Below are 17209 nucleotides of genomic sequence, written 5' to 3'. Positions count from 1 at the left end.
TCTCACAGTTTTCGGTCTCAGGATCCTATACCCACTTAAAAATTATTGAAGAAACCAGAGAAGCGTCACCCACATAAACAAGAGCCACGGGTCTGTACCACACTAGAATAAAACTGAGGATTTTAAAAATATGTAATTCCAAAATAATGATAAACCTAGTACATACCAATATAAACCACACTTTGAGGAAAAATATATTTTCTAAGTATTTTTTTTTAAAAAAAGACTAATGAGAAGGGTGGCAATGTTTTACACCTAGGTAAGTCTCTGTAACATCTGACCCAACAGAAGACAGCTGAACTCGCAAAGGCTCCACACCGTATCACCAGCACACAGCCTCTGGAGAAAGGCCCGTTGTCTTCCCGTGAGAGAATGAAAATGAAAAAGGCAAATAATGTCTAAATGTCATTATGGAAATAGTTTCGACCTTTCCACCTCCTAGAAGGATCTCGGGGACCCCCAGAAGTCTCTGGAGCGCACTCTGCAAACTATGATCTAGAGGAGGGCAGACCATGGTGACTGGGAGAGACAAAGGATAGAGCAGCCAGGCAAGCCCCAAGGCTGGAAGAGCCATGAGGGGTGGGGGGAGAAGGCCCGCCTCACGGCAGCGGACATGAACACTACATCAGGTGTCCGATTCGGCCAGTGCTCTTGTTTCTTTGCTTGGTGGAGGTGAAGGGGTCTGACGTATCAGAATCGTGATCTCATTCCCCCAAATTCTGATGTAACCTCCCTTTACTCCCAAGAGGTGAGAATTACTGGTACAGAAAAAAATGCTGATGATAAAAGTATGTTCTGTTAGCTATGGGGGTAAGAAGAATGATTTATGACAGAAGCCATCAAGTGAAGCTCAGGTAAATTAAGAAACTGACCCCAGAGGGGCGCCTGGGTGGCACAGTCGGTTGAGCATCCAACTCTTGGTTTTGGCTTAGGTCATGGGTCTCAGGGTCATGAGATCAAGCCCCAAATCCGACTCTACACTCAGCAGGGAGTCTGCTCGCGATTCTCTCCCTCACTCTCTGAGCCCCTCCCCACTTCTCTCTCTGAAAAATAAATCTTTAAAAAAAAAAAAAAAAAAAAAAAAAAACTAACCCAAGAATTAGATTTACAAGGGTTTAGCTACCCTCAGTGGTCAAACTGAGATTCATTTCTGTTATTTGCATGCACACCAGATAACGATGAAGGAAAATAACCCCAAAATAAAAGGGGTAGGACACCAACTGTTTCCCATAGAGGATCCTCATGCTGGTACAGCCGGGGAGCAGCTGAGGTTAGTGGCTGGGTGCATGGGCTCTGGCACTGGACAGATTTGGTTTCAGACTCTGAGCCTGCTGAGCACTGGCTGTATGGGCCTGCGCTGGGTTGCGTGACTCTCAAACCATGAAGCTGAGAACAGGCTTCCAGCACAGGGTGGTCATGACAACTACATGGGAATTCACTTGAGCATTTAATGTGTATTGGACATAGAATTTGGATTTAATAAATGTTAATTCTTAATGGTAATTAAGCTATTACCAGTAATTTATGAATGATTAATGTTCTGTTGTCCTTCAGGGAATTTACCCTATTCACTTCTTAACTTTTATCCTTCTCTTTCATTGGATTTTATTTTCAATCCTTGAAGTCTGTTTTCTAGACGTTTTAGTGCTCTCATGTTTAAGAAAAAAGCTTTGTAAAGTAATCTAAGTGATAGCTTCCTAATCACTGGAATTTTAAAATTAAACTGTTCCAACCGAAGGCGTTCCATACAAGATCTTCCAAAACCCTGAAAGGCAAATAGTGTCTGGTCCATCCTGATTCCATCTTCTTCGCACAACAAGTCATGCTAAGGGCACATCTCTGTAAAACCCACAAGATTAATTTCTAGGTCAGGAAAAAACGTGTAATCCCATCTCTTTCTGGTCTTCATTAAGTTTAAGCGAAAGCTCGGTTTTTACTGTGAAATACGCCCCGTTATCCCCTCTCACCACAATGCCAAGCCGCATTCTGGATCTTCAGGTAGGTCCTCCATTACCTTCTGTCTGTCTTTCCAGAACTGCTCTCAATATGAATTATTCAGTAAGCTAGCAACAAGTAGGAGGAGGGCAGTACTTTTTTCTCTGACAAATTAATCTAAAAGTATTTTAATATTCTATTTTTCATCAATTGATATTAAAACAGCATATTAGAATCTATGTTTTTTATGTGTTTTAGTAAACATCGACCTGAAGTACAGCACTTACAAAAGTCTGAACAAGTTTAAAGAATGGGAGAGGCTTTAGAGATTAAATCACTCTTCTTCAGATACGTATTTAAAGATTAAAGCATTTTTAAAAGACCCAAGACTTTGTATGTTGTCCACTAAACAGTTGAAAATCTTTTGTTTCTCCAACTAAAAAAAAAAAAGACAACAACAACAAATCTGTAAAGGACTGTTGGTAAATAATCTAACAACATACATGGATGTCACAGACTTGCAGACCTGACGGTTACTGGTTCTGTGTCTGTGTTCAAGTGAACTAACCTCTGGGACGTTAGGAACACCTCCCAAACAGGCCTGTTGGGACAGTTAATTGGGATATTTGTAAAAAGCACTCCACAAAGGGACTGGCACCTAGATGTCCCTCCATCATTCAAATGCCGAAGTCAGAGTCCAACAGCTCTCTCTGAAATCATAGTGCTTCTAACATTGCGAAGACACAACTCACACATGTGAACAGAGTTACTGTAAGGTCACACCACAGTTACCTCCATCCGTTAGCAAGACCTGATCTTCCAAAACCATTTCCTCACTTCTTACTCCAAAGTCAAGAAGACGAGGAAAGCAGTCATAAAGCTTTTATTCTCACAAAACTGTGACCAGGACCACAAACTTTCTGTAGCGGCATGTGTTATGACTATTACTGAGTGATTCTGCTCATCACCCTAACAGATAGTTATGTGAGTTTTTAATTTTCCTTTCAACATTCTGGCAAGGACGATGGGCTTAATGTAAAAGTAAAATTAGTTTCCAGAAGTACCTAAAGCCAGAAAATGAATCCTACTTTTCCAGTGAAAGGTACTCTTATTTTTAATTATCATAACTATCCAGTTATTTTTGATAACATATGAATTGTTATCTTCAAAACAAGGATTTATCATTTAATTGGATAACAGCTCCAAAACTCTCTTTTGTTTTTTTAAGTGATTAATTTGGAGTATTAGCTATTAATCAGACATTTTTAGGCAGACCTGACAAGGCAGAACCTCGGTACACAAGTCACCTGTGCAAATTTCTCTTTACTCTAATACATTCAGATGAACAGTGTCACCCAAAGTAACGCCTTTATTTACCAAGGGGGGGGGTGTCAGTCTTATTAACATCCTTACATTAATATAACCCCCCCACACATATAAAAACCCTGGCTTCATCCTACGAAGGGGGAACAAAAAAGCTTCCCTCACTTGCTCAAGGATGACTGAACCCTCCTTCTTAACAGAGAGATCCAGCACACAATTAGAAATAAAGTGTAGAATTCGGGGCGCCTGGGTGGCTCAGCGGTATAGGCCTCTGCCTTCGGCTCAGGTCATGATCCCAGGGTGCTGGGATCAAGCCCCACATCAGGCTCTCTGCTCGGCAGGGAGCCTGCTTCCCACCCCCCACCCCCGCCTGCCTCTCTGCCTACTTGTGATCTCTGTCTGTCAAATAAATAAATTAATTTAAAAAAAAAAAAAGAAAGAAAGAAAGTGTAGAATTCGAATACCTCCAAAAGAGATGCTATAATTGACTGAATGGCATAAAGGAACTGAATTGCCCCCTCTCCTGAGTGCAGGATTTGAGGGAATGATGCTACGTCCTCAAGACTTTTCAGAAATCCAGCAGAACCCAGACATCCTATTACCTATCACCAAGTAACAGGCTTTCCTCCCTGTGAGAACTGAGAATATTCAAAAACTTTTGACCCCAACCCAAGCACAGTGTGCCAACAGATAAAGATAACCGCATCTCTGTTCGAAGGAAGAACGACGAACACATAAACACCCCTGCCTTTGTTGGGGACCCTCAACTTGTTGGCTCACATCACATCTTCTCAATCAATTTAGGATGTTTCTTTTTCAGTGACTCATTCTCATAATCATCATGCTTAATGCTCAGAAGTAACCGACTGCAGAGGTAAAAAGCTAAAGCTTGGGCCCTGGGTAGAGACAGACACACGGAGGTCCAGTCTACACTGTCTCCAAAGGCTATTATATGGGCTTTCCACAGTGACTGACACACAATAATTATGGAAGCATTAACTATTATAAAAATAAGATCACATAAAAAATCGATTTTAGAATTACTGTTTTCCCGCTGAATTTCAACTTCTGGCAGCACCATACCAAAAGGGCCCACGTCTTTATCCCCAAGCACCACGAGGCTTTCAAACATGGTCCACAGAGAGCATAAAAGAAAAAAAATCCAAGAGTCCAGTTTCCTTCCTGCCACATTTTACTCCCTCTCCCGGGACCATGGTATTGTTCTCAGTGAAGTTAAGATTTTCTCCATAGAGTTCCCTCTGAGCCACTACCCGCTGCTAATTAACTTCATGCGGACAAATTTTCAAGTGACTTGAGGCTTCTGCCTGCCAGATGGCATTTCCGAGCTCATCGTTCCTTCCTAGTAGAGTTCGGCAGTTCCTAATGCCATCCTTGTCTAGGAATCCACACTGGAGGAGTCTCAGTAGAGATGGTGGATAACAGGTGGACAACAGGTGGACGTGACCCTGTGCTGCCTGCTCCTCGGGGTCCTTCTGGATGGAGATCAAGGCCAGGTCAGCCACATCTGCCTCTTCTTGCCCCAGCCCCACTGCACCCCGCAGGGCTGTGGCTCAGTGGGGAAGAACAAGGAGGTAGTGAGCCAGAAACACCCACAGAGCTGCAGGTCAGCCCATCAAGCACACCACTCAAGGCCGATCGCAGGAATGAACGGGATGTTTGGAAACACCAAACTAAAAACATTAAAAAAAAAAAAAAAACCTCAAAGACAAAAGGCACAAAATACTCATTCAGAACAGAAAAGGTAACCTCACCTACAGAGAGCTTCTATCATCTATATGCTCAACCATGGGATTAAAAAGTAAGTAAAAGATCCCTGCCAAGGGGTTCATGTCCTGGGAAGAAGAAATGATGAATTACAGTGCACGGTGGCCAGGGATGTGGCCAGGCTCTGACATGACATTGGCAGGAAAAACAGCGAAATACGCGAAACTAAGAATGACCTCTGTGGCATCCGAACAGCTCTTGTTCCGGCTGAGCCCGGTGCGCAAACAAACGCTTACCCAGGCGCCCCCAGCACGAAGCGGGTGGGCACAGGCTCCTTGGCAGAGTCACTGGTTTAATCCAGTTTAGGCCCAAAAGGCCAAGTGACGTGGCCGAGGTCCCAAAGCTAAAGAGAATTCAGCAGAGTCTGGATTCAAACCCGGGCATCCAGGACCGCAAACCTCTACTCATCCAGTCAAGCCCTAAGGCCGCTGGTCGGAAGGCAGAGTCTGCACCCAATCTTCCCCGTGACCCAGCCTGCTGCGCGGGGTCACCATCAGTACAGGAGGCATCTGGGGAGAGGATGTGTCCGTATTTCTCAATTCCTAAAAACACACATCAGCATAATTTCTACTTAACACCAAATATCAGCACTCTGTGCCCAACTCCTTTATTCTACTGGCCGTAGAGCAAACGGCTGAACACACAGAGCCAGGACCTCACTCCTTTCCCAGCTGGTGGCTCCCTCTCTTATGCTCCCCCAGCCCTGAGAACATCCCTCTTTGCTAACACTCAGCACTGTGACTGGGGGTTCGACAGTCAGACAGAGCACGTCCTCGTCCCCATCGCCGGACCCCAGTGTCAGGTAACAACTGCTGCATGACTAACTGTCTTAAAATCACCAACACAACCATGCACTTCAGAGGCGAGGACCACATCTCCTTTATCTTTCAGTTTCTGGCAACACTGGCCCACAAGAATGTTCATTCAGATTGGTGGGGAGGCAAGGCGATGGAACGGTAAGTTTAAAACTACTTTCCTACCACCGCCTGCAAGCCCATTAGGCAGGCACGATTTTACTGCATACACCTACAACTTCGACGTTTTTTTACTGAGGTCATCTGTTTTGTTGAAAATTATTTGCCAACTTATAATGAAAATACTTCAGCTTAACTTCTCTAGGCTAAGGGGATTTTCTACTCTTTCCGTTTCAACCTTCCCACATTTCTGCTCTTTGTATTTAAATAATGGAAGTTCCTTTGTGCTGTGTTCTAGAAGTCTGAGAATTTTTAGAACTCAAAACGAGTTTTCCCATAGAAAAGTCAGAAAACAAAAAGCTGACATGAAGGGCACTTAGGTTCCCACGCCGGTCTGCGCTCTGTGCCGTACATTGGAGAACAGCCACGCTGTGCTGCCTTCTCCAGGGAAAATGCCTTTCCAATTCCAGAAGGGTGCCCAAAACACCTACTCCCCTTCCTCTCCTACGTCTATACCCGTCCTCCCATTCCCATCCTCTCTGCTTCCCTGGCCCCTCCTCCCGCCCATTCCACTGTCCCTAGGGACCGAGATCCAGGTAAAGCCCAGCACAGATGTTCAGGTTCAAGAACTCGGTCTGGGATTCTGCCACAAGTGGAAGAGGACACAGGGCTACTGTTATGGCAACCCTGAGATGGAGTTAAGGGCTATAAAGGAGACGATGAAGACCCGGGCCCCGAAGCAAGAGCTTCAGGAGATGACCAGGAAAGGGACTGCTGTCAGGCATGAGTCATAGTATCATTCGTCCATTTGCTCATTCATTCATTCAACAGATGCTTCATGAGAACTCGAAAGAACCGCTCTATATTCAGAAAACACAAGAGACACAACGTGGCTGCTGTTTTGTCTCCCGAGGGACCTTTGGAAATATCTGGAAATGTTTATGGTTATCACAACTCAGAGGGAGTGGGGGTGGAGGCACTACTGGCACCCAGTGGGCGGGGGCCAGGAATGCCACTCACCATCCTCCGGTGCCCAGGACAGCCCCCACATCAAAGAATGATCCAGCCCAAGATGTCAACAGAGCCGAGGCTGAGAAAGCCGGCTTTCAGTAATGTATGACAGCTCTTCTTGAGAAAATTATCACAATTTGGAGTAATGTTTAATGTGACAGAATTGTATTTTGATCTAATTCTATCACAGGGAAATACATATTGATATGGCAATAAAGAGCAACACTTACTTGTGCATGTTCTCCACTCCTATTATGATCATGATACAGTAGGAAATTCCACTCTGTACAAGAAAATGTAAGGCGTACCTACAAAAAGCAAGAGCGCTGTTAGAAGAGAGGCGCCAGTCACAGACATCACGATGAGACCACGGAGACTACAAAGTGCTTACATATCACACAGAACATGTCCAGATAAAAAGTAAGGAATCTAACTTCCACAGCCTAGAATTCTGTGGGTGCCTCGGAGGGAGTCCCATATCACAAGCCCCAGAAGAGCCGGGAAAACGAAAGGAAGCCCCACAAAGGCACACTCAGTACCCTGGCATTCCCCGTCTCCTGGCTACACAAAAGCGCTATGGGGTTATGCGGCTCAGGGATTACAGCTTTTTTCATAACTTGGGACACTATGATGAAAAGGAGTAATAAATCTGGATTTCAGAAAACTTTTGAGAGAAGAACACTAGTTACTTGTTTTCCCAAATACCTAAAACTATTTCTCACAAAGCAACAAAAAGTACCAAACAATAGCACTGACTGAAAGCCAGGTACACCCACATCTATTTATCCGGAAAGCACGATGGCTCAAGTCAAATGATCTTCTAATTCTTCGCTTGTGGTCACCCATCTATAAAACATTCTGGCTGCGGTGACACCGAATTTTCTAACGTCCCAACATGGAAATCCACCCTTAAATGAGAGAACTAATTTATCCCTTCATTTCATAAAATTCAGGTGAACGTGATTAGGGTTTCTGGTTTTAAGCTCAATCCAACCTATCCCTGAGACCACGCATGCATGGGCACACAGACAGGTACTCACAATTCCCTTTCCCCTCTGATGGTGTGAATAATTTATGAAAAAAATTTCAAACCACTGTACACAATTTAAAATATAAACAAAGATCTTAACCTGTAATTAAAATTACTTTTTAAGCTAATCATTATAGCATAACAGGCATCTCTAGTGTGGGAAAGTTACTTAAACTTTTGAATAAATTTTTCCATAGAAATATTACCAGTAAGAAGGAGGCTCCAAGGCAGGCCCACAGAAGAAACTTACTGAACCCAATGAACAGAGGATGTCAGTCAGTCTGTCTGTCTCCCCCTCCATCTAACACACACATATCACACACAAAAACAATGTTGGCTGGAATACTACTGTCACTAGGAAGTCATAAGAAAGCAGAAAAACACACACGAGTATAAACAGAAACAGAAGGAAGCTGAAGAACCAGGATTAAAACACACGCTTGTCTGATTAACTATCCCCGTCCTACCTGTTGCCAGCACGGATGACTCATTAAGAGATCTAATGGGGAAATGACAAAGAGGATCACTATACACTTTTAAGGGCTTTTTAATTTGAGAGTAGAACTCATTAAAGATATTGGTCTTAAAAATAGTTTTTTTGAGGACTTTTTTCCTTTTGTATGATTAGATTTCCTTGGAAATACAACAACTCTAGAAGCTACAAGTTCTGTTTCTCAGACTGGGCCACGGTTCCTTCCAGACTCCCGTGGCTTCCCCACTCAGACGACGTGCTTGGCAATCGGACAGGGGGGTGGGGGTGACATCACACCGTGCCTGCCTCCTGTCATGCCAGCCTCCTTCGCCATGACCATACGGGTTTGTCGTCTGAAGCAGATCTCCACTCGCCTCTGCATCGTCGACCTCCACAACAAGCCTCGAGTGGCTTTTCCGCTCATTCATGGCTCTGGGGTCTTTCTTCGTCATCCCCCCACGTGCAGCCCCCCACGTGCTCTCATTAGGAAAAGGAACATCATAAATGCGGGGGAGCCACACATTGTTCAGGCTGAAGAGAGGATCCGTGCAGGGTGAGGCCTGGGGTGTGCACAGTAAGCACCCAACTATTACTAGTAAAGTAGACATTCAAGACAGGAGGTGGCCTAAAGGTCTTTCCTCTAACCTTCACCGTTTTAGAGTTGCGGAAACTCAGTCCCGAAGTCACATGCCCCTTGAGCACCCTAACTGACGTTGAACTCAAGTGCCTTCTTTCTGGGCAAGTCACCCGCCGGCTGACTCTTGAAGGGGCAGAGCAGGCTGGGGCCACCGCCAGGGCTTCATGCCTCTCCAGCCGCCCCAGGACGGGGAGAACAAAGTAAGCCTTTCTCTCAAAACTTCGGGGATTCTTTAGATGATACATCTTATTTCGAATTTCAAATCACACCAAACACAGGTGTAAATTTTATGTTTAGCAAAAAAGAACGCAAGTTTCAAAAAGGGTGAGAAACCCCTCCCCGCGCACTCAGCGGATCCCAGTGGGACGGGTGTGCTCGCTGGCTGCCGCCGTCCCGGGCACGGGGGATGAAGAGCCAACGGGACGCGGTCTCTGTGTGCAGAGCTTGCGGGAGGGAGGCGAAGACACAATGACAACATTAATCCTGCGCAACAAACACTAGAAGAGAGACTGGACAAACAGCAAGTCTCCAATCCGGAGTGCCCACCGGACTCCGGGAGTGACAGCAGATAATCGCAACTACAGTCTTAGCCCGGGGTGACTGTCCAGGCTCACAGTGAGCTGGCTCCGGCACTAAGCTCCTCTCTGCAGGGTGACACCTTTCAGCTCTTGCCATGATCACTGAGCCCCTTTTGCAGACGAGGAAGGTGAAGCCAAAAGGCTTGGAGCGCCATGTCACCAGTAACGTAAGAGAGCGCCGAGAGCAGAGTGCAGTTCTGACTCTGGAGCCCAAGCTCCACTCCACTAGCCTTCTTGGTGATCGGGGATAGTTAAATCAACAACTCAAAGTATAAACAAATTCTCAGTTAAAACAAACTTGCAAATGATGGTTAAAAAAAAAAAAAAAATCCGAGACCAAAGAGAAGTAGGTAAAATGATCAATTCTATTTAGAGTACTAACATATGTCTCCCAAAATGGAAATTGTCAAAATCAATAGCAGAAATGACTGCCTTCGAGCCTGAAAAACCAAAGCCCTAAACTGCAAACTGAAAGGATCCTCTACCTACCCTACTCATTCCAATTAGCAAAGAGTTATTTAGACCCAGTACAGAGAAGTAAAAAAAAAAAAAAAAAAAAAAAAAAATTCTCTTCCCAAAGAAAGGAATATAAAACGTTTCTTCTTCGAGGTTTTTTCCTTTCTTTTTTTTTTCGAAAAAAAGACCAGAGAACTCTATTTTTAAAAATCCTCGTTCTCACATATGATTTGAAATACTAAGGATTACGTAGGTCAGCTTCCTCACTGCACTGTGTGTAAGGCATCCGAGAAGGTTTCTTGGCAAGAAAACACCTCCTCAGTACAGAGCCCTAAGGAAAGAGAGAATGCTCACCTTCACAGTGCTCCTTGTTGCCCAACCCCAAAAGGCACTACTTACATTTCCGTTTTCTACTCTGTTTATACTGACCACTACATGAATGGTGTCCCTGGACTTGGCCACTCTTAACTACAAGCCTTCTCCAACCCCTCTTTAAAATGTGCCCCCTAGGGGCACCTGGGTGGTCCAGTTCGGTAAATATCCAACCCTTTGATGTTGGCTCAGGCCTGGAGCTTAGAGTCCTGGGATCAAGCCCCATCTCAGGCTCCCCGCTCAGCAGGCTGTGTGCCCGAGGATTCTCTCTCTCTCTCTCTCTCTCCCCCTCTGCTCCTTCCCCTGGACACATGCGTGCGTACGTTCTCTCTCTCTCAAATAAATCTTTTAAAAAGGTATTAAAAAATTAAAAATAGGGCACCTGGGTGGCTCAGTCGGTAAAGTGTCGGCCTTCAGCTCAGGTCTTGATCCCAGGATCTTGGGATCAAATCCTGCATCGTTGGGCTCCCTGCTCAATAAAGAACCTGCTTCTCCCTCTCCCTCTGCTCCTGCCCCCTGTTTGCATGCTCTCACGCTCTCTCAAATGAATTTAAAAAAAACAAAACTTTTAAATAAATAAATAGGTAAAAAATAAAACGTATCTCTCAAATACTGGAGCATTTAAGGGTGAAATATGTAGACTGGGATATGATTCTAATTAATTCAGAAAAATAAGTTGGGGAATAAATAAGAAAGGTGGAATTTTCAAAACTGTTGAAGCTGGGTAATGGGTATATTTGAAAAGTTTGAATTTTGAGAAGTTTCATAATAAAAAAGCACATATATATATGTACACACACATACACACACACACACACACACACACACTCTAGCATGATTTATGAGAAATATAAGTAGAATCATCTGAGAAAACTAGAAAACTTTGATGCCACAAATCCACTGTCATCACAGGGAAGCGGAAAAGCCCGTATTTGGGAACTGAGTGATCGGCTCCAAGCCTCAGGACAGATACTGCCTGCTGGCTGCGCCTATCAGAGGACTGGCCACCTGCCAATAGGGCAGAGGCTGAATACATGATCCTTGATTGATTTTTTTTCCATAGTTTCTAGGAAACATTTGCAATTGCCAGAGCCAAAAATTAGATTAAGAGATACCAGCCATAGTCCAGCCCTCAGAAGACTCAAAAAAAGTCCTCGCACAAACGCAGAGGCGTGACCAAGGTCCCGCAGACCCTATCCCCCACGACAGGAACGACGGAAGCACAGGTCTGGCCAGTGTGTTCTCCCTGCTCGGGGAGTTTTCATCTCAAACAAGAGTCTTCAGAAGAGCAAACCCCCAAGGCCTTATCTGTGAGCGCGCTCACAGGACAGCCAGTGAGCAAGCAGCAGAAGCTCCCACTTAAAAAGGACAATTCGGAAGCAATCACAAAGAGGCCCTTCCCTGAGAGTCTCTGTGGCTTCGCCAAGATCGTGTGTTCTTCTCCTGATTTCCTTCTGTCACCCAACCAGCCACCCGTAACACACAGGAAGGAGGGGGTTTCTGTACCTAAGGTTTGTCGGGAAGCCCTGCGGTTAGGAAGGGAGCTGACCGAAGGTGACACAAACATCTAGAGGGTCATAAAGAAAAGCTTTCCGTCATAAGGAATTTTTTCCCACCAAACACAAACAAAAAACCTCTTTTTACTAATGGCAGAATCTAAAAAATGGTAATAGTTCTATCACTGGGCTGTACCAGACTCTTAAAACCACATGTCTTGGCATAAAAGATGTCAAAGTCGGTGAAGAGAATCGGTCACGACAGAAGGAAATGTCTGTATGCCTTTTCCCTTCATCTGTGCTATTTCGTACACTACAAATAGCAAAGTGCCCTCTGAGCCCAAACTGAAGAGACAGAGCCCAATCTCCACACTTTTTTTCTATTAAAAATAAAAATATAAAACTTTACATATAAAGATAAGAACAAAACCCACATCGTGTATCTTTGTACACACTCAACCACAAAGATGTCCAAAGGCTTCATTTAAATATAATCAAAACAATTACTTACCATCCAAAGCAAAAAAGTGCAAGATAAAGGCCCAAAAGGGTAGCAACGACATGTCTTATAAAAGAGCTAGTTTTGCTGGAACGTAGATAAGTTCGAAACCAAACAGCTGCTAGCAAGGCAAAGAGTTGGCACACTACAAAGTTGACCTGTAAAGAAAAATTAAAATTCCATATTAGCAACAGAGACTTGACTCTTTCATTTGATACAACATTTAAATTCTCCGGAGAAAAACCCCGAAGCTATATAAAATTAAGATCTCCCAAGTTTACCAGAGAAACAGAAACAAAAGCAAAAATTGGGGCCTGGGCAGGGATGGCAGCTCCCTGTACTGCAAGATGGGCGGGCGCCCGCCGTCTGTGCTGCAGGGTCAGGTGGCACCCAGCGTGGAAAGGGCTGGAGGGGCCTGGAGGAACCTTAAGGTCATGGGAATGCAGACCTAGAAACCGCACAGGGCACCCTGTGCTTTAAGCAAAAGAAAAGACCGTGTCTTAATGACACAGGCCTTCCTCTATTAGAAAACGGTTCAGAGTTTCTCCAAATATCCCCTGGGTGGGATCTGGTCAGGACCCCTGAGGCTCTGGGGGAAGGCGTCCTCCTCCATGTGGAGTTCACGGCCTCTCCGCAGAGGGCGTCAAAAAGCAAGGTGGGTCTCGAACCACTGCTTAGGAACGGCAGGGATCAGCTGTCTCAGCTCTGAGGGCGCTCAGGGACTGGTTCAGGAGGCAGCAGGACGAGTGACAACAGCAGAAGGCGCCTTCAGCAAGCAGTGAGGAAACACATTTACCCTCAAGTCCACCCATGCCAGCTCCCCACTCTCTCCGCAACTCGCAGAGACACTGTGCTGACCTGGGGACCAGGGGCAGGCTGACGTCCGCGCCGCCACTCTTCTCGCCCGAACATTCTGCCCTCGCAAGGTGGCGCGTTAAAGGCTAAGACGAAGCTCTCTTTGGTATTTAAAGATGCAAGAAAAATCTCCATTTCTTTCTTATGAAATAGATTCTCACAGACTATTAAGGAAAATAGGTCTTAAAATCTAAAGACATGGAAAAAAAAATCCACTGAACATGAGGAACTTGCCAAAACCATGAAACAACTAAACCCCTGTTTCAGGAGCCTCAGTGTGAACCAATCAGACCATCTTCATGTAGACGCTGCCACAGATCTCCAGAGACATCTCTGCCTAGAGACAGCACAACTGTGTGCTTCTCTCTGCATTACCAGGAGAAAAACAGTTGAACATTGTTGTACTTGGTCTAAGAGACCATTGTTCTTCGAAACAGTCAGACTCGATACAAGCAAACTGTCATTCCAACAGGTTCTAAACACTTCTTCCCTCCTAAAGGGTTCTAACAATATATTCTTAAGCAAAAAGTAAATACATTGGAAAAATGGCTATTTTCGATATAAATACTACTCACATCTGCAAAGCTTCTTACAGTTTGAAACCTTCCTTTCGAATATCCTTGAGTTCACCAAAAATGTATCGAGAGCATCTACTGTGGGCAAAGCATTAGGAACCCCAAATATGCACAAGTCCCAGACCTGGCCTTGGGCAACTTTAGAATCTAATGAAAAAAGCAAATAGGTACACAAGGAACTTCAACATCTTTTGAAAGGTTACATGAGAAAGTGTTTTTAAGAACACCTCACCAAAGGAGAGAACATAGAGGGATGAATGTCACAAGGCTGGTGACAGGGTTTCCCAATCATAACTGACATCCACAACCATCTGAGGAGTTTTTCCCTGCCTCCCTCTTTCTCTCTCTCCTCCCTTTCTCTTTTCATTAGTGTCTAATACACTTAACAAAGTGTGGCAATTATCACAGAAGCGTTCTTGGGCCACTGACATACAAAATGTTGTATCTTTGTAAATATCCATTTCAACACCATCATCTTACAGAAATAGAAAATGAGATCAGGTCTTAACTCCAGACACTGAATCAAAAATCTTCAGGGTAAACCTAAAAGTTGATATAAAAAACAAAAAGAGATAACAACCCACAGGTTCTGATGATCCTCGAGGTGTAAAAACCAATAGTGTTGGAAAGTTAGGTAAAGGGGCATTTTAAACAAACAAATGACAAAAACAAACATACACAAAAATAACATGAAGGAACAGGCATTTCTGCGAAGAAGACATCCAGATGGCCGATAAATGCATGAAAAAGTGCTCAACACCACCAGCATCAGGGAAATACAAATCAAATCCATAATGAGATCCCACCTCACACCAGTCAGAATGGCTTAAATTAACAAGTCAGGATACGACAGATGTTGGCAAGGATGCGGAGAAAGGGGAACCCTCCTACACTGTTGGTGGGAATGCAAGCTAGTGCAACCACTCTGGAAAACAGCATGGAGGTTCCTCAAAAAGTTGAAAATAGAGCTACCCTACGACCCAGCAATCACACTACTGGGTATTTACCCTAAAGATACAAACGTAGTGATCCGAAGGGGCACAGGCACCTGAATGTTTATAGCAACAATGTCCACAATAGCCAAACTATGGAAAGAAGCAAGATGTCCATCAACAGATGAATGGATAGAGAAGATGTGGTATATATATATACAATGGAATACTATGCAGCCATCAAAAGAAATGAAATCTTGCCCTTTGCAAAGACGTGGATGGAACTAGAGGGTATTATACTAAGTGAAATAAGTCAATCAGAGAAAGATAATTATCATATGATCTCACTGATATGAGGAATTTGAGAGGCAGGGGTTGGGGGGTTATGGGGATTAGGGAAGGAAAAAATGAAACAAGATGGGATTGGGAGGGAGACAAACCATAAGAGACTCTAAATCTCACAAAACAAACTGAGGGTTGCTGGGGGGTGGAAGGGAGGGACAGGGTGGCTGGGTTATGGACGTGGGGGAGGTACGCGCTATGGTGAGTGCTGTGAAATGTGTAAGCCTGATGATTTACAGACCTGTACCCCTGGGGCAAATAATACATTATACGTTAGTTAAAAAAATAACATGAAGGAACCAATGAGAAATGAAAATGCAAATGAGCACAACATGGAATCCTGGGAGGGAGTCAGGATGGAGGGCTGGAAAGTGAGGGCTCTGCGTGTCACACTGGGGGGTTTACAGCTGAGCCCGTAAGAACTGAAAAACCACTGGAGATTTTTAAAATGAAAAAGTGATGCGGTCCATCCTCTCCTTCTGCAAAGGCAGGAACAGAACAAGGACAGGCGGCTGCTATACCAGCCTCCCTGAGAAAGGAGCCCACAGTTGCAAGGACACAGAGAGGAGAGAACCAATTCAAAAGATGCTCAGGTCAGAGGACTGTCAGGTCTGGTCACTAGGCGAGTGGACAAGTGAATGTGAAAGCCAACTGGCTGTTAATAAATGATAACATGGTAAAAAAGGGGAAAATCCAGAACAGAAAGTCACATTTTATAGATAAGGAAACTATGTCTTAATGCTTAGGTGACCTGTCTAAAATAAAGAGCTTAAGAATAATTAATAAATTATCCACTGTTTGGCCAGAACAACTGCACAGGAGATACAAAGATGCACAAAACGTGTTCCTGCTCCAAAAGAACCAAAAGAGTGAGTCATGGACACAGAACCAGAGGACAATTTAAGCACCAAGGCTCAGAGCCAGCGGAAGCCGACAGAGGTGCCCTCCATGCCCTGGACCTGGGGAAGCAGCCCCAAGGCATAGCCCGCATTTGAGCCTTGTGACTGGGCTGGGGAGGATAAGGACTGGATAGTCAGACAATGGCAGGAACTCTAGGAGGAGGGCGTAGCACAATTCATATCCAGAAAAGAAGCTATAGGACACCCAGTTGCGTAAGTCCACACAACTACCTTACATAGAAAAAACTAGAATACGTACATACCCAGATGTTCAAGCAACTGTTCTGAAAGGCCTTCAAGGTAAAACTTTGCCAACCTGAAACCATACCTCAGTCAGTCTTTCATGGGGGGTAGGGTTGGGGAGGGCAGTGATTACGAGAGGGAGAGAGAACAAGAAAGAATGCACACACCTATGATGTCTAGAGATATGTCACGTCCTGGGTACTTGACACTGGTTATCTCATTTAATCCCCCAAACAAGGTGCCATTTCCCCATTTTACTCAACCAACTCCAGGTAAATTATAGTAACAGGTGGCCCCCCACTCTCAAATCCAAATCCAACTGGTTCTAGGCTGTTCCATGGCTGCCTCTCTACTTCCAGAGAATGTCTGAAGGTCAAACTTGATTGCCGCAGACAAGTCTTTTAGAAACAATGCCATCTGCAAAACACTGCCATCCTGTTTAACAAAAACATGGACAACTGGCCCTGTTTAACAAAAACATGGACAACTGGCCCATTGCTAATAAAGACAATAAAAAAGATTTGTGGAGTTCATGTCCATTTGTTTTGACGCATGACAGGACACCCCTTTCTACAAGGTTTCTTTCAGGTGGAAAGAAATTTAGACTAAGAAGACTTACTGTTCTCTTTTGAAAGCTGTTTTGTTGAAAATATACACGCAGGACCTGATGTGCCTTCAAAGAAACCACTCCCAGAAATTTGGGAGGGGGTGAGGTGGGAGGGCAGGCAGGGCACAGGAAGGGAGAAAGAAGGAAGACTGGGAAAGCTCCGCTAAGACTTACTGGTAACACACCTCATTTTATACAAAAGAAAGCTTTTTATGAAAAGCTGCACAAAACAGTCCTTATAAAGGCAA

At 44.4% G+C, this 17209-nt stretch overlaps 1 protein-coding gene across 1 annotated transcript in view; it reads right to left on the bottom strand.

Annotated features, from left to right (window-relative positions):
• LOC111154110 (membrane bound O-acyltransferase domain containing 2) overlaps positions 1–17209 on the bottom strand; it is a 119616-nt gene that overhangs the window by 56579 nt on the left and 45828 nt on the right. Inside the window, exons 2-3 of the mRNA XM_022513502.1 lie at positions 12521–12666; positions 7199–7276 (exon numbers count right to left, since the gene is read on the bottom strand). Of these exons, the coding sequence (XP_022369210.1) occupies positions 7199–7276; positions 12521–12666 (224 nt within the window). The remainder of the gene's footprint in view (positions 1–7198; positions 7277–12520; positions 12667–17209) is intronic.

The sequence above is a fragment of the Enhydra lutris genome, unplaced genomic scaffold (assembly GCF_002288905.1).
Source record: "Enhydra lutris kenyoni isolate GAN:26980312 unplaced genomic scaffold, ASM228890v2 scaffoldscaffold35, whole genome shotgun sequence".
Taxonomy (NCBI): Eukaryota; Metazoa; Chordata; class Mammalia; order Carnivora; family Mustelidae; genus Enhydra; species Enhydra lutris.
The sequence above is the reverse complement of the archived record's forward strand: the minus strand, read 5'-3'. Positions and strand labels throughout refer to the sequence as shown.